The sequence below is a fragment of the Lacerta agilis genome, chromosome 11 (assembly GCF_009819535.1).
Source record: "Lacerta agilis isolate rLacAgi1 chromosome 11, rLacAgi1.pri, whole genome shotgun sequence".
Lineage (NCBI taxonomy): Eukaryota > Metazoa > Chordata > Lepidosauria > Squamata > Lacertidae > Lacerta > Lacerta agilis.
Genome location: NC_046322.1, coordinates 3,200,754 through 3,225,905, shown reverse-complemented (window position 1 = coordinate 3,225,905; position 25,152 = coordinate 3,200,754). Strand labels below are relative to the sequence as shown.

Sequence of the window (25,152 nt, the reverse complement as noted above, 5' to 3'; positions counted from 1 at the left end):
CAAGAACACCATTTCAATTGCTGCTGTTTAGAAATTGGGTTTTTTTGGGGGGGTGAGGAAGAAGGCGAGAAAGAGGAAGGTGTACAGTAAAAAAAAAAACCCACCTCAAAATATCCTAAAGTGAATTTCATGCTTCAGTCTGAGGTGCGAGACAATTCCCAGGCTTGAAAAAGCTGACCAACCGCCCCACTTTTCTGGCTAAAATACACATGCTTGGGCTCTCACAGCACAGATGGCAATGCCTTTTTGCAAGCCATGGCATGTCACCCCTCTTGGCAGGGACACTCCCTCACAAATCTAGGCAATCAGGAATCACAGGGTCACAAAATCATAAGAGTTGGAAGGGACCCCAAGGGTCATCTGGTCCAAAACTGCAATGCAGGAATGAGACAGCAGCACATGCCTCACCCAAAGGTGACCACAGACCAAAGAGCTCCAGGAGACCACAGACATAGACAGGACTTCTTTGACCAGGGGAGGATGTGAATCCTTGCATGCCAAACACGAGGTCATCCCATCCACAGAGCTTTCCCGGGAGAAAACTTTATGGGGTGAATTGTCACACAGCCCAATGTGGTGACTCTCAAATCACACTGCCACAGAGGGTGTGTATGGGATAATCATTGTGGAAGATTACTGTACTTCGAGGAGATAGTGATCTGGCACGGTCAGCTCTTCCGTCTCTGGTTATTCCTTCCTGACTCTGGTTATTGTGTTTTATTGCTTTCAATATCCTTTGTGAAAAGGCCCTTGATGTGTTGATGAAACTGGTCGAGCCTGTGTTAGTCCAACAGGGCACAGGTCTATAAAATGCCTAGTTTCTTAGCATGCCAGCCGGGAGCTCCACATAGACTGTGGCCACAGTGCTATGCATCAATACTACCTGGGGGTCACTTCACCACTTCTGACAGGGCTTCCCAGTGGCCGATTGAAGTGCTTGCTTGGTAATGTATATACTGCTTGCTATATGGAATAAAATCTGTAATCTTCTCAACCACTTGCGTTTGTATTGATTCTGAATCTAATTTTCAAATGAACCATCTTGCATTTGGCAAGACAGGGTGTGGTTTTGTACACCCACAACCCACACACCCTGACGAAATCCCTCTTTGCTCTGCAAAGTCTGTTCACCCACCCTATGGAATCCCCAAGAATCTCCAAGGCACCATTTCAGAGGAATCCAAGCCAATGCTGAGGCGCAACCGCTTCCGACCCCCCCTGTGACTTACAAACATCGTGGGCCCATACTGGAATGCGCTGGGGACTCCTGGCACACCGGCATAATAGGGCAACCCAGTGTAGCTGTACCCGGGTGGCAGCGCGGGGTTGAGGAAGGGCTGCTGAGCCGTGTGGTGAGTCTGCGCCTGGTTCTGCTGAGCCTGGGCAAGAGTGGTGGCCGGGGCAGGCGAGGCAGCATCTCCCCGACCAAATTTTGTTACATCACCTGGGGAGGGGAAAAAAAAGCCCCATTGGGAGATCAGGTGGCTGTCTAAACTCAAGGATCTAGGCAGACCTAGAGGCCCTTATAGAGGGGTGAAGCCCAATCTTCCATAATTTAGCAACACTAAATTGCATTTATAGTACAGGTGAGTTTTGTTAAGTGTACACATCTTATACACAACCCTCAATTCATCTTAGTGCTGCAGCCAAGCAGGATCAGGCCCAAAGATCTACCGCTTGCCTTCCTAACACTGGCCAGAAAGATGCTGTGAATCTGCCCTGAGATCTTTTGATGAAGAGCGGCATATATGTTTAATAAATAAAATAATTAGTAAAGAAATGCTTCCCACCAAGCTCACAAGCATGTCCCTCCCCACCCCTGTGAAAATAAATGTCCATATTAAGTCATAGGACTGGCAGCATGAATTCTGCAGGTGCAGACATACTTTTATTCCTAAAAGATGGATCCAGCAAACCTGGCAGCCACAATGAGCAAAGCCTCACCTTCTTCACTTGGCACAGGCAACATTTTGGGATGCAGACTCACCTGAGTAAGGGTTGTTAGCAAGGCTCCCCTCTCTGCCCGTTAAGGTTGCTGGAGCAGGGAATGTAATTCCATAGTAATCCTGAAGAGAAACCAACACCAGGACTGTTTAGATTCATAGTGAAAGCCATCCAGGGTCTCTGCACAGCCTTTTGTTCAGGGTCACCAGCCAGCAAAGGCGGAGCACTTTGCAAGGAAAATAAACAATTGTCCTTAACGTGCATCTTGCCCCACGTGGGGCTAAGCAGTCATTTCTTTGACCACGACCAAAGTGTCTTTTCCACCAAAGCACAAACAATGCACCAACCAAGGGTTAAGAAACAAGAACAGCAGCACACTTATTGGAAAGATTCATAGAAGTCTTGTAGGCTATTCCAGGCCGCAGAGAAAATGTAATATACAGTACTATGCTATACATTATACAAAATGATCTATACCTATCTATATGCACAGACAGACAAATATATGTTCAGTTACAGGTAGGTAGCCGTGTTGGTCTGCCATAGTCAAAACAAAATAAAGCAATTCCTTCCAGTAGCACCTTAGAGACCAACTAAGTTTGTTCTTCCTATGAGTTTTTGTGTGTATCTGAAGAAGTGTGCATGCACACGAAAGCTCATACCAAGAACAAACTTAGTTGGTCTCTAAGGTGCTACTGGAAGGAATTTTTTTATTCAGACATAAATATGTGTATGCATAATATTGTACAGGGTTGTTTTTCTGTGAATAACTAGCATATGGAAATCATCAACCTGGCAGCCCCCTCCTCCCTAACCGCCTCCTCTTGAACCCCTTTGCATGCTCTTTATTTCAGCTTCCATGTGTAAATGCTGCATATTAACACAATATGCCAGGCATGGCAAGTGGGATTCAAGCTTCATGGGCAGCGGAGGAAGGCAGGGGTAGAATGCTCCACTTTTCAATAAATAATTAGATTCCTTGCCTTCTCCCACTTTGACAATATTGGTTAATTTTCTCACGGGCGCCAGCTCTCCCAGACAGTTACCGTTCATCCTTCTAATATGGGAATTTGTCATCCACCCCCCCCCTAAATTTTAGCACATTGCCACACGGGCACCGGTATACTTTTCATTTGCTACTTCTTGTTTCTCTCCTTTTACAGGTGAAACTCGAAAAAATTAGAATATCATGGAAAGTTTCATTTCTTTCAGTAATTCAACTTAAAAGGTGAAACTAAGATAAACTCATGACGTGCAAAGCGAGATCTGTCAAGCCTTTATTTGTTATAATTGTCATGATCATGGCATACAGCTGATGAAAACCCCAAATTAACAATCTCAACTTCATCAGCTGCATGCCATAATCATCACAATTATAACAAGCAAAGGCTTGACATATCTCGCTTTGCATGTCATGAGTCTATCTCATATATTAAACTACATAAATGGACTTTTCCACGATATTCTAATTTTTCGAGTTTCACCTGTATAATTCATCTTTCAAGTTCTGTTACCGGTACTTCTCTTAAAGGGTTATGTTTCCTAGACAGTTAGTGATATTTCCAACCCAAAAAGATTGCAAGAAGATGAACTCCATTTTTATTTTTTTATTTTTTTTAATCCCCATGCCTCTGTCTCCCTGGCTGCAGCAGCAAAACACTTTGAGGAACGATACATCCCAGCTCAGCCCACACCTTCTGTGCCCATATTTGGAGCAGCCCTGCCTATTTTTGATTCCAGCCAATATTACTTTCGATATCTCAGCTGGATTTCCCCGTGCCGTTTTCTGGTTTCCAAAACAGAAGGATGGCTCACAGCCAAGGAAGTAAGGATGGGGACACACAGCTTCAACCCACAGCAATACAGAACGGCTTCGTAATTGTTTGCATACAGCTCCTTTAACACACACTTTGACTGGAGAGAGATTTCAGAAGACCGGACGTAAACCGAAAGAACCCGGCATTAGCACTTTTCTACAAGTCACAAGACGACTTCGGGATTTATTTAACAATTAGAACATTCCTTTCTGGCTCATCTAAATTTGCCACTTTCGTAGTTTTACCATGGTTGGGTTTTTTGGTTTCTTGCAGGTCACCCCAACACGATGCAACGGGTAACGAAAGTCAACAAAAACTCTTTTTTAAAAAAAAATGCCGCTGGTGCAAAAAGTCAACCAGATGCCTGCACTGTTTGTGTTTAAATCCTACATATTGATACTGAAATGATGCAATCATGTTTGAGGGGATTTTTTTTTAAAAAAAGGGGAAGTACCCATGAGCTCTCCAAACTGAAACTGACAATTGCAATATGCTCCCAAGGGCGGCTACAAAAATGCCCGGGAGCACTAATCCTTCCTACCCAAAATTTCAATTTCTGGTTCCTCTTCTGCACCTGAATGGGCTGCCCTCACCACCCCCTTCTTCTCAATTTGGGGTTCACAGTCTCTTGTAACTTCCAGAGCAGGGTAGCTGGGCTTTGACCTATCTGCCCTGAGCCCTTGAGAGGAGGAAGGCGATAGATGTAAACACGTTCAATGACTCATGAGACAACCAAGGGCTGGGATACTATCTTGGTCTCCAGCTTCTTGCAAGCGACCCTGGCTTTATTCACTGCCCATACAATAAGTAAGAAGATACCTGGCTTACGCATTTAAGAAAGCCGACCCAAATATTTGAGCGTCACCATCACCAATGTCATCATAGAGTTGGAAGGGACCCCGAGTCATCTAGTCCAACCCCCTACAATGCAGGAATCTTTTGCCCAGTGTGGGACTTGAACCCATGACCCCGAGATTAAGCATCGAAGGCTCTGAATACATGGGACACTTAGCCGCCTTTGTGTCTCTCTCTGTTTGCAGTTAGATCATGTGTCAGCAAACTTTTTCAGCAGGGGGCCGGCCCACTGTCCCTCAGACCTTGTAGGGGGCCGGACTATATTTTGAAAAAACAAATGGAATTCTTATGCCCCACAAACAACCCAGAGATGCATTTTAAATAAAAGGACACATTCTACTCGTGTAAAAACATGCTGATTCCTGGACCGCCTGCGGTCCGGATTTAGAAGGCGATTTGGCCGGATACGGCCCCCGGGCCTTAGTTTGCCTACCCATGAGTTAGATGGATTCATCCATGGGGAAGTCTGTGTGTGTGTGTGCCCAACACACATGTAGGAGTAAAGGATCCTGCATTAAGGAAGGGGTGGAGTAGATTATCTTTAGACACCCCTGTGGCAATGTTGCAGCAACCTGGCAGCCCCTCCTCCCTAACCGCCTCCTCTTGCACCCCTTTGCATGCTGTTTATTTCAGCTTCCATGTGTATACGCTGCATAACAAAATACGCCAGGCATGGCAAGTGGGATTCAGGCTTCATGGGCAGCGGAGGAAGGCAGGGGTAGAACGCTGTGCAAAGGTATGATGCAAAAAAGGGGTGAAGCAGCCGCAAATGAGCCGCTGGCCGGGAGGGAGCAGCAGCAGGCAGATGGACACATGTGCCTTTTATGCGCAAGGTCCTAGGATCATCTCCTGGCGGCTTCGCTGAAAAGGAACAGGATAGTAATAACCTTGGAGAGCCACTAACCAGTCAAGAATGATAAGCAATGGTGAGGGGCAGGGGAGGGGGGGTGGGAGTTGCCAGAGCAGAGGCCCAACTCTGTGAAGAGTTGTTCAAAATATTCAGTGACTGGTGGATACAAAGGCCAAGGAATAAGGTTTTGTGATATACTAGCTAAAGGCCTGTCAGGTTTGAGAGGTGAGGGCAGGAGAGTTCAAATTCTTTCTCCTTCCTGCCACATTCCTGCTTCTCCCCCCCCCCCACCTCCCAGCTCCCACTAAGCCATACATTCCAGGGGCTACTTCCTTCCCACTTCCTTTAGCACCCCCAAAAACCCACCCTGTTTCCAAGCTACTCCCACAGAGGCACCAACGCTCTTTTGTCCAGTCCAGTGGTTCCCAAAGTGAGCCAAGGTGGAGGTGCAGCAGGCGGGCGCTGGAGGTTGAAATAACTATCAAGACTTTGAAAAGCTGATATCACCGAATCAAGTTCATCCATGTGGCTGAATTAATTAAATTATTGAGCTTTAATTGGATGTTAGGAAAAAAGTGCTATTAATTGTTAATGTTTTGAATTTCATTGTGTTGTTATCTTGGTGGGCCATGCAAACCGCTCCTCTGAATAATGCTTTTTAATAGGGTAGGGGGTCTCATCCTTGACTCAGAATTTTCCTCAGGTCCCTCTCCCACACTGTGAACCAACTGCGCTCTCTCTCTCTCTCCCTCCCTCCCCACAAAGTAACTACTCACAAAACATTTTCCTTTTCTTCCTGGACAATTTTATAACCACCCTCAAACCACATCTGATATACAGGCTTAGAAGCCTCACCTCCGCCCCACAAAACAAAAGAAACCAACCAACCCAAACCACAGAAATTCCATCCCAAATTTGCAGCTTTCCCTCTCTCTTCCTGATTTATTTGCACACTCGGGGTCTCTCTCTCTCTCCCCCCCCCTTTCTCCCTCTGGTTCAGCCAAGATTCTCCGCCCTGCCCTCGCCTCCCCTTTTCCCTTACTCAGTTCCACCACACCGTACCTGCCTCACACTTTTTCTCCATGCCTTTTGCAGCTGCAGCTCCAACCCTCCAATGCTTGCATTACATCAATGCACGCTGTTCATAACATCTTTTTAGTAAATGTTTAAATTGCTTTTATTAAATGCATCGCTTGAATTGAGGTGGCACTCCTTCCTTAACTCCACACAACCTTTAATGATTATTTCCGGATATGCAGGGGTTGAAGACTTGCATGGAAAAAAACATGCTTTCATTTATTTATTTATTTATTTGATTGTTTGATTGATTTTTATCCTGCATTTACGCCGAAAGAAGAGCAGGGTGGCAAACCAGAAAACAATAAAAAGGAACGGTTTTTAAAACATTTAAAAGAAATAAGTCAGCATGCTTTGTAAACCAGTAGCCTTCATACTTTGTGCACACCAAATTTCAGCTTTATAGGCGATTTTGGGAGACACCTACCTAATGAGGGTCTTGAGACCCCCATTTTCAAAAAGAGGTTCACAAATCAGATTTTTTTTCCAGGGGGTAGGGTGGCCTGGGATGGCATACACGCCAGCCTCCGTGGCTCTGAGGAGTGTATCTGGTATACAAATTAGGCAAACAAGTAGCCCTGGGGTCTTCTTGAAATTTGAGGAGTGGGGAGTAGGAAATAATGTAAACTATATCCTGGGTTACCAGAGGGGGGTGGGGTGGAAACTGCCTTAAGGACCCAACACAGTCCAGCTCCTGAGGTTCAGTTGCATGGCTGAACAGGCAAGTGGAAAGTGAAAATGAAACCTGGAAAACCCAAATGATGAAAGGAAAGCTGCCCTGCAGGATAAATAGAAGATGCAGGAGGAAAAGCACATAGTCAAAAATGGATCACAAGCCGATAAGTTATGCGAGCCCCAGCAGAATCGAAATGCGTGTGCATGCGGGGCTCGTTTGTCTGTTGCTTCTCTCTTTTGCTCAAGTCTCAGCGCTGGACTGCAACTTTCTGAAACACCGGCAAAAAGTGTTTAATCTGCAGAGCCTGGAGCTGTGGCGAGAGATGAGCACAAAGTTCTCTCCAGAGTGCCTGAAGAAAACGACCGCGTTCAACTTTCCTACAAAGATCCTAGAAATACGCGAGTCGCAACCTGCCACGGAAGCAATCTATGAAATTCTTCGTGGGTTCCTTAACATCTTGAGCAGTGACTCACTGCAGACTGTCTGGAAGGCCACACACAGAGAGAGGTGGGTTTCTGCTCTCCATGATGCAGGAGTAGGTGGTAATGGTTGGGATAGGATGGGGCGGCAGAAAGAGAGACTTGTGCCTGCTCCCTCTCTTCAAACTCTGCCACTCTTTTATTGCAGGTATCTCCAGATGGTGCATTCGCACACCGAAGTCCTCAAGAGTTGCCTCGGAGGAAGAAAAACTACACCGGGGAAGTCAGAGGAATGGAGAAATAAGCTGGAGCTGAAGAAGTATTTCCGAAGGCTCAGAACTTTTCTCAGAGGGAACGGAGGCAGCACCTGCTGCTGGGAGAGCCTGCAACAGGAGGTCCAAGCAGGACTCACATACGTTGACATACTGACAAAGAGAATGAGGAGGTAGGAAACCTCTGCGACCATATCGCTCGAGGAACTGTCGGAGGAGCAGAGAAATGACCAACTGACAGCGAATATTTGTGAAACATTCGCAGAGACAAATTAAGGAAGCTACAAGCCACCTCACAGAACTTACCAAAGAAACGGGAAGAGCTAAAGGGCTTTATGATATTTAATGTACAGACTTTGTATTGAATAGGTGTTTTATTTTTTATGAAGCTTGATATGTGATATTTATTTATTTATTTGATGTGACGCAGATTTATGTATTTTTGTTATTTAATTTTATATAAAAACAATTTTAAGTATTTACTTGTTTCTTTATTGCATCTTTCTTCAGTTTCTACAAAAAAAAAGTCTTGACGTGACTTACAAATGTATAAAACAAAGAGCTTCTGAATCACTTAAAACTACTTAGACCAAAACACAACAAAGATGTCTTAACTTATGAGGTTATTTATTTATAAAAATCTGCTATACAATGGTACCTTGGTTCTCAAACTTAATCTGTTCCAGAAGTCCATTCCAAAACCGAGGTGCGCTTTCCCATAGAAAGTAATGTAAAATGGATTAATCCGTTCCAGACTTTTAAAAACAACCCCTAAAACAGTAATTTAACATGCATTTTACTCTGTAACGAGACCAATCATCCATAAAATGAAAGCAATAAACAGAATGTACTGCAGTCACACAATCAACCAACCAGTAGCTGAACTGGGTTCCACACAGTTACACACAAAAAAAAGAGCCACAAAAACGCAAAATAAATATCAAAAACAGACAGACCTCAGGGTAATACTCAAAACAGAAATGTGGTTGTTTGTTGTTGTTTTATTGTATTTTGTATTGTTTGTTTTATTGGAAAATTTAATAAATTCCTTATAAAAAACAAAAAAACAAAACAGAAATGTGGCACTCAGATCGGAAGTGTAAGACTCAAAACGGAGCACGCTCAGCTACCGAAAAAAGTTCACAAACCAGAACACTTAACGTATTTTTCGCTCCATGAGGCGCACTTTTTCCCTCCTGAAAGGGAAGGGGAAATGTCTGTGCGTCTTATGGAGCGAAGGCACTGGGCGGCAGCGGGATCCCTCGGCTGCCGCTGCAGTCCCGAATGGAGGGATGCCTCTGCCGCTGGAGCCATGGCTCCCGTCAGCTTTTGGGCTGCTCGTTCCTCCTCCGCAGTCGCTGCCAGCGGCAAAGGGGCAGGGGGGGCACGAGCAGCCCGAAAGCTACTTTGGGACTACTCCCCCCCCCTGCCCCTTTGCCGCTGGCAGCAGCTGCAGAGAAGGAATGAGCAGCCCAAAAGGACTGGTGGTGGGACTGATCCTTACCTGTTTGCAATACTACATTCTTTCTCAAAATCTTTGTAGTGGTGGTCAGTTGCTCTGGACCCGACACTTTCATTATGAAGCAGTATATTCTGGGATAGCATCTGTATATAAGCTTCGGTTACCTGCATCTCCTTGTTATCCAAAACAGTTGCAGGTCCTTATAACCAGCTCATTGCAACATTTGATGCAGAATATTTTTTTTCTTGTTTTCCTCCTCTAAAAACTTATGGTCAGGTGCGCCTTATGGAGTGAAAAATATGGCACTTCCAGGTTTGCAGTGTTTGGGTTCTACGTTGTTTGAGTACCAAGGTACCACTTTATAGTGCTCCAGGCAGGTTTCTACACAAGTTTTAGATCAGGTGGTCCTTTTTAAAATACGGACAAAAACTGATAGGGCAAAAACCTGCAAACAACACAACCACCATAAAACACTAACAAAACCGACAGCCTCAAACACATGAACTGACACATTACAGAACCTGGCATCATTTTATTTGCAAATCGAAATGTCTTCACTTGCTGGAAGACAAATATGGAGCAGGAAAATCCAACCTTGGGGTGGGTTATACAATGCAGAGCATAATCTATCAGGCTCGCCCTCAGCACTCAAGCACCCTCTCCAGTCTAACCACAAGGAAGGAAGGAAGCAAGCAGGCTTTTCTCAATTATTTGAGTGCAGGGGAAGGCACTTGGGGAGAAAGGGCTCCAGGAAGTGTGTAGGATCCGAGGTGCTTTCATGGTTCCTTGGACTGTGTCCTGAAACTCACAGGCAGTCAACGCACTTGGGCAAGTCTCTCTTTCACACACCAGCAAGCAAAATTAACACTATGGATTCATAGAAGTTTCCACGCCATTTTCACGGGTAGACCTGGTTAAGGATGCTACAATACTGTAATCTAACTAGGCAGGTAACAAGAATAGCAACAAGGTCCTGATTACAGCTTTTCTTTCCAACCAAAGCTAGTAAATGATACTCCCGGCTTCTACCACCAACGGTGAATTAAATAGCACAACAGTGCCCAGGAGCGCCCCCAAACCATGAACATCATTTTGAGGGCGAGGGTGCATTTCCCATACCTGTTGGCCATCAACCACTTTGTCCTGGCTGGATTCATTTTACTGATCCTCAGCCAGCCCATAAGAACATTCAAGCATTCATTCAAAAGAAACCAAGTGCTACTCCTGGATCAGATGCAAATAGTAAAGAGAGCTGGGCATGCGTCTGCTGGCAACAAAATCAATTTGGCTGGCTGTAGCCTTTCGCTACTCAAAGATATTAAACAGTGATGAGCACAAGATAGAACTTTGTGAACCAATATTTCAGAGCACGGCAGCAGCCAACCAATACCACCTTGTGAAGGACTGTTGAAGCATGCGCCCTCAACTCCAGGAAAGAAAATCTATCCATCTGTCGAGGTCAGAAGGGATCGACGATCACTTTATGACAAAATCCCCACCAGGAGTGACCCTCTCCCCCATCATTCTCAAGACCAATATTGCCCCACCAAGGTTACTCCATTCTTTTTTCCAAACCTTGGCATGAATCTCAGCTGATGCAGTTCTAGAACAGCTGCAGTTACCCCCCAAAAATTCGGCCCACCCAGCCCCTAAAAAGCATGATTCAGAAAAGCAGTTTCCATGACCCATGGAAGATAACAACACAATAAAATTCAAAGCAGCAACAATTTATTGCACATTTACTCAAAATCCAATTAAAACTCTCATTAATTCAAGAAAATTGATGAACTTGATCTGCTGATATCAGCTTTTCAAAGTCTGATAGTCATTTACACCTCCAGCACCCCATCTGAGCACCACCCTTGGGAGTTGCTTAACCCCTGCCCAGTGCAGAGACAAAAAAGGCTTCTTCAAAACAGGGAGCATCACGGTCTCTTCCCAGGAAGAAGAGTTTGGATTTGATATCCCGCTTTATCACTACCCGAAGGAGTCTCAAAGCGGCTAACATTCTCCTTTCCCTTCCTCCCCCACAACAAACACTCTGTGAGGTGAGTGGGGCTGAGAGACTTCAGAGAAGTGTGACTAGCCCAAGGTCACCCAGCAGCTGCATGTGGAAGAGCGGAGACGCGAACCCGGTTCCCCAGATTACGAGTCTACCGCTCTTAACCACTACACCACGCTGGCTCCCTGTAGAGGGTGCCTACTCAGAGGAGACCCATTGACGTTAATATTTGTGAAACATTCGCAGAGACAAATTAAGGAAGCTACAAGCCACCTCACAGAACTTACCAAAGAAACGGGACACGAACCCGGTTCCCCAGATTACGAGTCTACCGCTCTTAACCACTACACCATGCTGGCTCTCACCAGGAGGCTGGTCATGCCACAAGATACCATATAATGTTGCAGCACGAGCATGTCAACAAAATCCCGTGCTGGATTAACCCTCCTTTTCCCACAGCAACACTTAGCAGACTTCTCCAACCCAGCCCCTTCAGGTATTTGGTCTACAACTCCCATCAGCTCCAGCCAGCAAGGGCAATGGTCAGGGACAATGGGAGATTTAGTCCAAAATCTCTGGAGGGAAGCAGGTTGTTGAAGGCTGCTGTAGAGCATAATGGAATCCAACAGGATACACAGGTCTCCAAAAGCAGGCGCGTCACAGAGGGGCAATTTGTTTAAAACAAGGAAGGAAGGAAACAGACAGGCAGTTGCAGAGCAAATGAACACATCACGGCAGACAGAATACACCTCGGAGCCCATGAACATTCCACTACTCTATGACCGGTGTAAACCTAAAAAATAAAATAAAATATGATACTAGCTCAGTTACAGCTTGTAAAACCAACAACACAGGAAATTCTACTTACCACAGGCAGCCTGGATTGCAGCATTTGGAGATCATCATAACCATAAATCTGCTTGAAGACAGAGAGGAGGAGGAGGAGGAGGAGGAAGAGGGAGAAAATACAGAAAGAAGTTGTAAGGCAGCACTCCCAAGGAACCACTTAGATTGGCAAATTCTCAATCCAGGCTCATAAAGCAAGCAGCATTTTAAAACCACCAGGTCAAATGCCAGCCTCCAAATGAACAGCATCTTTTGGAGGAACTGCTGCACTTTTGAAGGATAGTTTGCTTATTGCACTACCCTGTGAAGCACAGTAGCCTGGTGCTTTTGGCTAAATGAAAATGTCATTCGTGGTATTCAGCAGCAGCAGCATCACATTCTCAAGTGCTTAGCATTTATAGAGCCCATCCACACAGCCTTCTTATAACGCATACATCAACCCAGCAAGGTAGGTCAGGATGGTTGTATTTCTGTTGTAGATCGGGGGGAGGGGTTCTCAGGCGGAGAGAATATTGCTTTGAAATGGGGAATGTGGAGTCCATCAACATCTAGAGAACTCCCATCAGCTCCAGCCAGCATGGGCAATGGTCAGGATTGGGGGGGGGGGCAGGATGGTGGAGTGTTAGTCCAGTAGCATCAGACTGGTTTTCTAGCCCTGTCTTAAGGCCCTCTTAAGCTTTGCTGCAGTTAACTCTATAAGGCATTGTTCCCCAACCTTGGGCCTCCAGCTGTTTTTGGCCTACAACTCCCATCATCCCTGACCACTGGCCTTGCTAGCTAGGGATGATGGGAGCTGTAGTCCAAAAACAGCTGGAGGCCCAAGGTTGGGGAACACTGATCTAAGGGACAAAAAATGCACGTACAGCAGGACCAGACAATGCATTCTGAATAAACCTGCAATTTTCCTCACTTCCTGCCCCCCCCCCACCTCGCCCTCCAATCAATTCTTGTATTGGACTTTTAACTTGTGGCTGTCTAAAGAAAGAAAGAGTCTACAGTATAGTGAAACCAAGAATCCCGCCTTCCTCCCAACACCAGTTCCAAGCCTATGGCTTGAAAGCAAAGCTATTAACTTCTAAGATGCTTGTGAATGACTTTGTGAGACAACTGTTAGGGGACAACTGACAGTAAGAGCTGTTCAACAGCAGAACGGACTCATAGCGTTGTAGGTTTGGAAGGGACCGCAAGGATCATGTAGTCCAACCCCCTGCAATGCAGGAATCTCAAACTAAAGCATTCTTGACAGATGGCCACCCTTCCTTGGAGGCTTTTAAGCAAAGGTTGGATGGCCCTCTGTCATGGGTGCTTTAGTTGAGATTCCTGCATTGCAGGGGATGGGGCTCGATGAACCTCAGTATCCCTTCCAACTCTTATGATTCTATGAAACAAAACAGTTCAAAAACTGTTGCTACACCCCAAATTAGATGTTAAAGTCAATGGAAATCCAGGGGTCAGAGGAATAAGGGCTCTTGCTGGCTGGGCACGGCAGGAGTTGCAATCCAAAACATCTGGAAGGTCCCAGGCTAGCAAAAGGGCTATCTTTCAGGTTCAGGGTGGGCCCAGCTGTGCATGCAACCCAAGCAGTGCAACTCTCATTATCATCTTTAGAACTGAGCCACGGAACAAGTCGGTGGTCCACAGATAGCCCATTCTACACTATCTGGCTGGGACAGACACACACACACACACACACACACACACACACACACACACTGCCCCAGACGCCTGCAACATGGTGGTGGAAGCCAAGTTCATTTGCGGGAGGCACAAGGAAACCGCTTACTGGGTAGGCTGGCAGAAGTCCTCCAGGTCCAACAATATACTGGTTATGTAACAAGGGTGGTACACCTTGGGGCAGGTTGGGGGGTGCTTTGCCTGCAGAACCAAAAGACATGTTTTTATATATAATATATAAAATAAAAATACCAACAAAAAAGGAAGAAAAAGAAAAAGAGACACAAGTTTCGGGGGTCTGAAATATGCTCTTTGGGCTCCTTCCGACTCAGTATGCATCCTGATTTTCTTACATGGAGGCAACTTTATATCCAGTTCTTACTATTCTGATCTGAGGGTGGGGTGGTTATACAGTTATGTCAAAACAGCATTCATTCTGCATTCCTCCCAATTTGCTTCCGGGCTGTTTACACGTCTTCCTGTTTATCGTTCATCTAACCAACACTTTTCAATGCGTTTCCAAAAAGTAAAAAGTCCAGGTTGTGTTTGGGGTTTTTTGTGGGGGTTTGTTGTGCTAGGAAAGTAGAGCACTTCAATCCACTTTAAATGAGCAAACCTAATGTTCCAGCCGGCGCCCGAATCTCTCCAGCAAAATGCTGACAGTCTGGAGGCACCCTTTGACAAGCTTCAGTCACCGCTTGTCATAGGAATCTGGCAATGGTCCGTCTTGCTCAGCTTTGCCTACACTTCAGGCAGCAGCTTCTTCAGGGTTCCAGGAAGGGGCTCCTTCAGGCTGCTGCCTCCACCTTATTCCCATACCCCTACCCCAGTTCTTCTGCCTCTTCCATCTTCCCATTGGTGCCTTCTCTTGGACTGCAGCAGTCTCATTTCCTCCCCATTCTGTAAGTTAACCCTTCCCTGGTCCCATGTCCTCAACTTCTTGTCTTTGTCCGAGGAGGTAAACTCTCTGCAACTGCAATTCTATACTGTGCAGTAGTTTAATTCTGAGACCAGCAGGCACGACAAGAAAAGTTATTAAGAAGCAGTTTTCTTTGCTAGCCAGCTTTTTACACTTCCTTGGTGGGGAGAAACAACAAGCTCTCTTGTCTGTTCCCTGAGCTTGTGAGCTAAGCTCCCTCCAGACTAACCATGAGCTGTAATCAAGGTTTGTCCTACGAGTTACAACTCAGGTTCTCCAGGAAAGCTAAACCACCAGGCTGAGTTTGCACAATACAGTACATTAAGCCAAACCAAAGCTTTGCTCAGTGTAGTGATGCACTAGAACCAGCAGGAACATTGTGGCTGTAATCTCCTCTCTGGGAACCCACATGCTCCCACGAAGCCATGGTTTGGCTGAGCATAATGTGCAAAGCAGACCATTGTTTAAACTGGTAAGAGATGCACCCTTACATGTTCTATTAAACTTAGCTAGGAAATATCAGTTCAATATCACATTGATAGAGCACAGTCTCCACTGAGAGCATGTTTATGCTCAGGAAGGGACAACAGCTCAGGCAAAAGGATGCTAGAATCTTAAGGTAGACTCTCACAACCATTTTCTATTCCTTTTGACATAGTAAAGTCTACCTACATTGACCTTGGCCACAAAATGTCTCCAAATATAGATTGGCTAAACTCTTGCCAGAGTTTGGAATGGCCCAACTGAGAACATTCCAATTTGGAAGGTCTTAATTTATTTTCCACATTCCATTGCATTTTCCAGCACTCTGCAACTCTGTCCTGAAGGGGTCGGGAGAGCTAACTGTAAGGACAGAAAAAAGGGCTCTTATCGTAGACAGTATAAGCAGGAGGGGGCCCAGTCAGAAAAGTGCAGAACTCATAATTTTCTGGAAGTGATACAAGTCCTATCTGGGAAAGTGTTTAATACCTGAGGGTAGCTGCAAGGTAATTCAATATTCCTTAAACTGTTTCATTTAAACAACAACAACGAAGTGTTGGTAAATATGATCTGCCAAGTGTTTTAAGTGACAGGGCAGGGTGTAAATTTAAGCCAAGCCTACAACTGTCTGCATCTAAACCAGGGATGGGAAACCTGTGACGTTCCAGATGTTGTTGGGACTACAACCTCCATGAGGCCCAGCCAACAAGGCCAAGAGTCAGGGCTGGAGTGTGTTATAATCCACAACAGTCAGTATACCATGAGACTCTTAACCCCAGGCCTGTGGGCTTGATCCCCGCATTGGATGAAAGATTCCCACATTGCAGGGGGTTGGGGTAGATGACTGTCAGGCCCCTTCCAATTCTACAATTCCATGCTTTTCTAACACCTGGAGGGCCACAGGTTTCCCACTGCTAAATAATAAAGATTGAATCAATGATCAAGCTAACTGCCAGCTCCCTTGATAATTTATTGTGTTTCCCATTCCTTGTGGAAACATTCAATTGCGACTTCTTGATATGCAGATCTGACTCCTTACAATCCAAGAATTTAAGGGCTATTGGCACAATCCTAACCATGCCTGCTTAGAAGTAATCCAGAGTGTCTTACTTCCAAGGCCAGGGTGGTTAGCTGTACAGTCAGTCCACAGCTGTCTCCTCTGACTGAAAGCAGCTTTCCAATGTCTTGGAGGATAGGAAGGTCTTCCCCAGCACTGTCACTCAAGATACATCAATGGGAAATGCCAGGAAAGATGATGAATCTTCGGGAGGCAATGCATGCGCCTCATAAACAAGCTGTACCCTCTCTCCCTGTAAGACTTAGCACAAGAGACCATTAAGATCCCCTAGGATTGGTGAGGAGGTACTTCTTTGCCTCTTTTGCCAATGCACCCACCCAGCGTTCCATTCCTGTTCTATGCACTCACAGGGAACAGAGCCAGCAGGAACACAAACAGAACCTACTTGGCTAGACAAAAAGGCCGGGGTGGGGAGTGTAGATCAGGGGAACTTCTGTTAAAAGAATTGTGAAAATCATACCCACAAAAATTTACACATTTCGCTTTCCATTATTAAAATTTTCAAAAAATTGGAAATGTTTTTGGTAAGGTTGAAGAAGAGGGGACACACTGACACTTTTCTGTTTTTTCTTACAATTGGGGTTGGGGTTGGGGGGAGGGAGATATATATAGACAAGGTAGCAAGTTAAATGCTTGGTAGAGGTTTCCCCCATCAAATATTCCCACGCGTTAAAAAGGCAGGCAACTTTTATTTTACAGGCCACTGTGCAAAGCATGCTGCAAAGGCGAAGTCTTTTAGAAAAGGCATAGAATTTCTCAACACAGTTTTTATAGCTGGACAAGAGGTGCTCAACAGGCAGACCAACGTCCTCTCTCGCTATATCCACACGATCTGTTAATATTGCGAACCTGAAGACACTAAGGGAGCTGCCCGCGTGGTGGGAGCCGGCAGAGAGACACTGGTCACATTCAGGCCAAGGCTGTTGGTAGAGTTGGCCATGCTGGAGACCGAAGAGCTGGTGGCCAAGGTTGAAGCAACGGAAAAGGTGGTGGAAGGCTGGAGCGCAGCAGAAGGCTGGAGCGCAGTGGAGTTCTCAACACTAGTGTGCTGGAAAGGAAAGACAAACGCACACACAAAGAAAGGGGGTTAAAGAGCAAGCAAAGGGGGCTGGCAGGCTGGGGGAAAAAATGCTAAACTTTTGTAAGCAAGCAGCATGGGAAGCTGGAGAGGAGGGTCTTGTACTGCCACCCGAAAATCATTCTTAAAGTTCTATAGTATATTCTCCCAATAGATTTATTATTATTATTATTATTATTATTATTATTATTATTATTATTATTATTATTATTATTATTAACTTAAATTTCTATACCACCCTATATCACAGGGCAGTTATCAATATGAAAACACAAAAATACATACCATAATAACAAAACAAAACAACACACCCCCAATACACAGTTTAAAAGGCCATGGACTGTTTAATTAGCCAAAGGCCTGGGAGAAGAGGAATGCTTTTGCGTGGCACCTAAAGGTATGTAATGAAGGTGGGCCTGGAAACTAACTGGTAGCCAGTGATGTTGGGCCAGGATTGGCATCATATGCTCAAACCCTCTTGCCCCAGTGCACAATCTGGCCCCTGACTTCTACACCGGCTGAAGTTCCCGAACCAGCTTCAGAGGCAACCCCATGCATTATGTGTTTCAGTAATCCAGAACCTAGACAAGAGAAGTTAGGCTGTCCCTGTGCAGATGGGGGCATAGCTGGGCCACTAGCTGAAGCTCATGGAAGGCACTCCATAACACTGAGGCCACCTGAGTCTTAAGCAACAGCAAAGGACCCAGAAGTACCTCAAGCTAAGTACACGCTCCTTCAGAGGGAGTGGTAACCCCATCAAGAGCAGGCAACCTCCCAACCAGCCAGGGGAACTGCCCACTAACAGCGCCTCAGTCTTTTTCTGGACTGAGCTTCAGTTTACTGGCTCTCATCCAGTCCATAACTGAGGCGAGACAATGGTCCAGCATTTCCACTCCCTCACCTGCAGATGCAAAGGAGAAGTAGGGCTGTGTGTCATCAGCATATTGCTGACAACGTACTCCAAACCTCTGGATAACCCCATTCAGCAGTTTCATGTAGATGTTAAACAGTGTATTTTAATAACAGGGGGATTCTAGGATTTCTCACTTCTTGGTGACCAGCCTACTGTAAAATATGAATCTAAAAGCTATTCAAGTGTCTGGGAGTTTTACTTCAAGCACAAAGCAGATAACATCAAGATAAATCTCTGCCAACTGCCACCAAAATTCTGCCATCATCGTTTACAAGATTGCCAATTCTCTGTCGTCAGTTGGCACATACAAGTGGATCTTGGAGGATATCTCCCCAACCAACAACATCCGCTGCTGCATCACCTTGGCTGCTGCTTCTACAAACTTCCAAGTAGCATCCTTCTTCAATGCTGTGCCATTCCCCCCCCCCCTTTGATTGTGGTGGAAGCTACCCAGCAGGCAAACCTCACCATCTTGAGGCACAGAGAAGGGGGGGGGGAATTATTCAGAACTGGTAGGTCTGGCAGGTAACAAGTGACAAAGAGAGTGTGTAGAAGGGAAACGATTCCTCACTCCAAGTCAAAAGGAAGACACCCGTTCCATTGCAAGAGAGCCTAATTTTAGTCAGGGTAGGTAATTTCGAAACACGCAAGGAACTTACCGTGTGTGATGTAGATGAAGACAGTGCTGAGGCAGATGAGAGGCTGCTCTGATGATTTGAGAGAGAACTGGGAGGAAAACAAGGGTGAGGGGTAAGATAACTGAGGGTCAGTTCACATCGGAGTACGTAGAGGGAGGGGGGAGACTGTCGTTTGGGGACAGTCAAAACAACAATGACCAGCACTGGAGTGGGCAGGTGGTTTAAGAGCTCCTTTGGTAAGTCGCTGGGCAATTCTCACCATTAAAAGAAAGCCACCCACGTCTTGCAACCTAAAAGGCTAGACTTGCAAAACAGAAGCTTCAGCAGGTGCAAATATAGGTGGTCCCCACCTCCTAAGAGTTAGTCGGTCACCAGCACCACACAAACCCAGCATTTCCAGAAGCCTAACTGGCTTCCTTTTGGTATCCGGTGGTGGTGGGTGTGCCATGTGTCTGCATCATTGTGCAACTTGGGCCTTTGGTGGAAGTGTGTCAAATAAAGCTGGAGTAAGTTGGCCTTGTGCAGGTTAAGGAGACAGAGGAGCACCATTTGTGCGTCTGCCCACCCGCCCACCTCCAATTCACGCCCACCCCATACCCCCCTGCTGTACCTGCTTAACTGGGAGAGTGAGCTGCTGACCAAGTCATTTGACTGCGGCAAGCTGGGAAGTGCTGCTGTATGCGGTGGTGCCGAAGGTAGAAGCAAAGCTGTGGTGGCCGCGGTGCTAGGCAAGGAACAGCCTTTGGCGGGCAGCACCGGAGGAGCGGTTTCTGTCTTAGAGGCTGGAATTGATGGAGTGGCTGAAATAAGTTGGGAAAAGCAATTCAGAGGAGGCCCTGCTGCACAGCACAACCAAGCTGGTTGGGAAGGTGTATGTGTAAAATGACACGTGCGTGAGAAAGAACATACAGTGGTACCTCTGGTTACGTACTTAATTCGTTCCGGGGGTCTGTTCTTAACCTGAAACTGTTCTTAACCTGAAGCACCACTTTAGCTAATGGGGCCTCCCGCTGCTGCTGCGCCGCCAGAGCACAATTTCTGTTCTTATCCTGAAGCAAAGTTCTTAACCTGAAGCATTATTTCTGGGTTAGCGGAGTCTGTAACCTGAAGCGTATGTAACCTGAAGTACTAAAAATAATGCCTCTGCCACACCATAGTTCTCTCCCTCAGCTCATTCAGCTCCCCAATAAGCAAGTGTGGCTGTGTTATTTCAGCCAAGCGAATAACCGCCAGGAGATCTGGAAGGGGCAAAGAGCAGGACAAGAGATGATGCTGTGAGAGGCGGCATCTGTAAACGGTGATCTATGCTGCCAAGGAGCCAACAGCCAGCCAACAAGCAAAACTCCAGGAATAGTCCACACAGGTTTGCACAGGTTAAACACAAAAAAAGCCCCAGCAACATCTTTCTAGAAGTCGTTAAAAGAGCCAAGCTATCTTGTGTGATTCAGATATCTGTGCACAGGTCGACAGAGTGGGAATGGGAGGTGTGTGTGGTGTGTGTGTGCGCATGCGCACACGCACACACACACACACACACACACACAGAGTTTATTTATTGTATCAGATTCATACAACTGCCCCTTCAAGGTGGTATTTTATCAAATTCAAGAATAGCAATAAAACATGATAAAGTTACAATCAAATTACAACCACACTGTATCACTTTCCCTTAAAACTGAATAGCAGCTACTAATTAGAAATCAAACTGAAATAAATAGGTTTTGTTTCTTTTAAGTTTCCAAAGTTGGAAAGGCTATTTCCCAGGGAAGAGTATTCTGTAAGTGTGGGGCCATCACTAAAAGGCTCTCTTCAGCCTAATATATCTTATGGACAGAGCAGAGAGCAGGGTCTCAGTGATGGATTACAGTCATACCTTGGGTTAAGAACTTAATTCGTTCCGGAGGTCCGTTCTTAACCTGAAACTGTTCTTAACCTGAGGTACCACTTTAGCTAATGGGGCCTTCCGCTGCTATGCAATTTCTGTTCTCATCCTGTAGCAAAGTTCTCAACCCGAGGTATCTGTTCTCCAAAAGTGATGTTAGCTCAGCGGATTCGCTTCCTGATAAGCCTCACCGATTTCCTTACCCAGCACTGGCCATTTAATGTGTCTTGTAGGTCAGCTGGTCAGGTTCTCTTGGTACATTAATGACAACAAAAATATATCCCCATCAAGTAAAGCTGTTTTGTACAAAAATAGCTGGAAAAGTCTGGGGGTTCCCAAGGGAAAGCTATAAGCTTTAAAAATTGACTTGCTTTCCATCCCTAGGACACTGCTGAAAAAATTGCTTCTGGGCTTTGTAATATTTTAACAGCCCCATTTTCTAAAAATACACAAAACCTAAGAGCATAACTCTCTAGATGTTAGCAGAAAAGACTCAGTCACAGGATTTTCCACAGCATACTGTATCAGATATGTGCTTGGAAGGTGAGCATCATAGTCTATTCATTCTGGCTTGCTAGATTCCACAGGGTTACCAAGTTGCCCCAGCCAGACTTGTTCCCCCAAACAGTCTAGCAAGTAATTTAAGAAAATTCCTTCCAGTAGCACCTTAGAGACCAGCTAAGTTTGTTCTTGGTATGAGCTTTCGTGTGCATGCACACTTCTTCAGATACACAAAAGCTCATACCAAAAACAAACTTAGTTGGTCATACGCCAGCTCCCTGCAGGATTGCCGCAGATACAGGTGAAACTCGAAAAATTAGAATATCGTGGAAAAGTCCATTTATGTAAGCAATTGTTCTCATTAGCTACTGGGGTTTAATATATGAGATAGACTCATCACATGCAAAGCGAGATATGTCAAGCCTTTATTTGTTATAATTGTGATGATTATGGCGTACAGCTGATGAAAACCCCAAATTAACAATTTGAACTTCGGGGTTTTCATCAGCTGTGTGCCATATTCATGACAATTATAACAAATAAAGGCTTGACATAGCTCACTTTGCATGTTATGAGTCTATCTCATATATTAAACTCCAGTAGCTAATGAAAACAATTGCTTACTTACATAAATGGACTTTTCAACGATATTCTAATTTTTCGAGTTTCACCTGTATTCTTAGTGAATGATTTTTAAAAGGGATGGAGTGTCAGCCCTGTCAAAAGTCTGGGCTTGGGCACAGGGTGCATGCAGAGGAAGTAGGAAATGGCCTGAACTCAATATGGTTAACTGCTAACACCCGTCTGTACACCAGGTGGCAAGCTTCATACAGCTGGCTTGACTGTGAACTACTAAGGCCTGCATGGAAAGCAAGCATAAACGCTGCAAGTACAAATACGGTCCTCACCACCCTGATCTCCAAGAGCAGAAGGCTATCAATTCATACGACAAAAACCTACAGCACGGAAAAACTCACAACTCCATGCATAACAAAGGTTTATGAACTTACTGTCAAGGGTTGGCTGTGTTCGCACACTGCTGTGTCCATTCTGGAAGAGTAATCAAATAATAATAATTAGCGGATCAGCTCTCCAAAAGTGAAATGAAACAGGTAACCAAATCTCAGCTAACACAGCAGGAAAGGAAAGGAATTTGGCAAAAACAGTGTGAAATATGTGTAAGGGGCGTACATTAAGTGGTACGTTCTACTAACCTTGTGACACATTGGGGGCAGTCCATCTAAAGTGTGGCAGGTTTTTAGCAATGTTATCTTTTTAAATCCAGCTTTAACCGGACATATGCTTTAAAAAAAATAATTGCTGTTTTCTGTAAGCCTGTGTGACGGAGCAGGCGAAAAAACAAATAAGACCATGGCTAGCCATTAATGACCCCCTCCTTATGTATGTATATATGCATACATGCATTTCTTTCTTTCTTTCATATATCACCTTTCTGCCAAGGTGGCTTACACTTAGGTTTGTCAGAGGGAGGCATGGGATAAGCTGGCCAGAGTTTAGTGAGGATGCTTGTTAACAGGCAGGGATTTTCAAAGCATGCTGAGAGATAAGTGACTATTGCCTGGCACTTTTAAAGTGTAAGTTCTGCAAATACATGTCTTGGTTTGTGTACGTTGTAGCGTACACAGGGTGCAGCGCTCATCTCACTTTTCAGGCCAAGGGAGCCAGCGTTTGTCCACTGACAGCTTTCTGAGTTATGTGGCCAGCACAACTAAACCACTTCTGGTGCAACAGAACACAGTGACAGAAGCCAGAGAGCACAGAAACACCATTTAACTTGCTGCAGTGGTACCTATTTATCTACTTGCACTGGCATGCTTTCAAATTTCTAGCTTGGCAGAAGCTGGGACAGAGCAAAGGAAGCTCACCCCATCGTGCAGATTCAAACTGCTGACCTTCTAATCAGCAAGTCCAAGAGGCTCAGTAGTTTAGACCACAGCGCCACCTGCGTCCGCGCAAGCATACCTAGACTTCCAAACAAACCCCTGCTATGACACGTGACTGTCTCTTAAGCTTATTAAGTCTTTTGCAGTTTCAACAGTTCCTGCCAATTGATCACTGGTACTGTTTAAAGTTTTGTAATCAGTTACTGTATGCTAGTCCCCAACTCATTAGCCTGTCTTCAGGAAATATTGTGGTTTCTCAGTGTTGGTTTGATAATGCTGCTAGCCTACTTCACAGGGTTGTTGCAGATTACTGAGCATATGCGCAAAGCACTTTTGACTGCTCAAGGACTTTCAGGCTGCATTGACTCCAAAACACTGTGGCTTCATTTGAAAAGACAAAGCAATCAATAGGGTGTTGCTGTTAGATGCTGCCCAGCTGGGATGTAAAGAATGGTGGGATATAAATCCGATAAAATATGGTTTGTTCTTAAATGTGTTCTTTTACAATGCATCATTTTGTTGTTTGCCACCTTGGGCTCCTTTGGGAAAAAGGGAAGGACAAAAGTCTAATAAACAGAATAAAATATTTCAGTCAATGATATCTGAAGCCAAGCCTGAGACACTGTGAGCAGTAAGGATGAATTAGGCTATATGTCATTTATCTCAACCCTGGCCCTCCATAAGCAAGCTGCACTATGGTGACATTTCCACAACGGATGCCTTGCAAAGCCTACTCACCGTGACAGCAGCTGAGATTGGTTCTGATAGAGGCACGGAACTTTGGTATGTTATCCTGCTATGCACAGAGGCCTGGTCGAAGGAGGACGTGGTTGTTATGGGACTAGCGCTCTGGGAGGAGCCGCTGAGGCTGCCAGAAGTGATGGCAGGGGTGGCATAGGTGGGCTCCTGCACTGTATTGGACATTGGCAAAGAGGTATTCAAAGGGTCGCTGGAAAAAGCAAAAGTCATTGGACATCACGGTTAACACGGATTCAGATATCATCATGAAGTTAACCAGCTCTCAAGAGAGCTGCTTTGAACCAGATATGCAAGTTTCAACAGCTTGAAATAAGGAAAGGCCCATGCTGGATGCTCACACAACTCAAAAACAAAGAGGCCTTTAAAATGAGGTTTTGGAGTCCTGCCACAAGGGAGAAGACGACCTTTGAAGTAAATCAACACCACTTTTTTCCCATGGCTCTGTGTCACTGTTTCCAGGTAAAAAGACTTTGCTCCTGGCTTTTAAGAGAAGTCCAAGGGAAGACATAATAGTTATGAGTGGTGTCAAGAGGGGAAATGTTTTGCCTCCCCTTCTTGCAGCATTAAAACCCAGTTTAGCAGTCCTGAGCTCAGGGCTGGCCCAAGACATTTTGGCATCTGAGGTGAACCACAAAATGCTACTCCCCCTCCCCACTAGGAAAGAAGAGGTGAGTGAAGATCTGCACCAGGAGCAAGGGGGAATAAAGATCTACATTGGGGTCTGCTACCACAGTGGATCCTGCCACCTGAGGCAGTAACCTCACCCTACCGCATGGGTGGGCTGGTCCTGCCTGAGCTTGCTAACAAAGGTAAACACAGAAAACAAAATGGTAGCTTTCTTGGCCCATTAGGAAAAATCCAAATACCTTATCGGGCCAGTGCCTTTATTAGGCCAATTAATAAGTCGCAAACTAGTGTGTAAGCGTTTGTCCAGCCCAAAAAAACCTCATAATCAGACTAGATCAGGGGTCGCCAAACTAAGGCCCGGGGGCCAGATGCAGCCCTATCGCATTCTAAATCCGGCCTGCGGACGGTACAGGAATCAGCGTGTTTTTACACGAGCAGAATGTGTCCTTTTATTTAAAATGCATCTCTGGGTTATTTGT

At 45.3% G+C, this 25,152-nt stretch overlaps 1 protein-coding gene and 1 non-coding gene across 3 annotated transcripts in view; both read right to left on the bottom strand.

Annotated features, from left to right (window-relative positions):
• Positions 1-25,152, bottom strand: part of UBAP2 (ubiquitin associated protein 2) — a 77,307-nt gene that overhangs the window by 6,000 nt on the left and 46,155 nt on the right. The window contains exons 15-23 of one of the 2 annotated variants that reach the window (XM_033164538.1): positions 24,026-24,236; positions 22,394-22,433; positions 19,611-19,800; positions 19,022-19,088; positions 17,221-17,419; positions 14,004-14,095; positions 12,243-12,293; positions 1,988-2,066; positions 1,230-1,444 (exon numbers count right to left, since the gene is read on the bottom strand). In XM_033164538.1, the coding sequence (XP_033020429.1) occupies positions 1,230-1,444; positions 1,988-2,066; positions 12,243-12,293; positions 14,004-14,095; positions 17,221-17,419; positions 19,022-19,088; positions 19,611-19,800; positions 22,394-22,433; positions 24,026-24,236 (1,144 nt within the window). The remainder of the gene's footprint in view (positions 1-1,229; positions 1,445-1,987; positions 2,067-12,242; positions 12,294-14,003; positions 14,096-17,220; positions 17,420-19,021; positions 19,089-19,610; positions 19,801-22,393; positions 22,434-24,025; positions 24,237-25,152) is intronic. The other variant, XM_033164539.1, reaches the window with a different exon arrangement.
• LOC117055366 lies at positions 21,365-21,448 on the bottom strand. Its single transcript, XR_004427621.1, has one exon. It is a non-coding gene; the product is annotated as a small nucleolar RNA SNORD121A (small nucleolar RNA).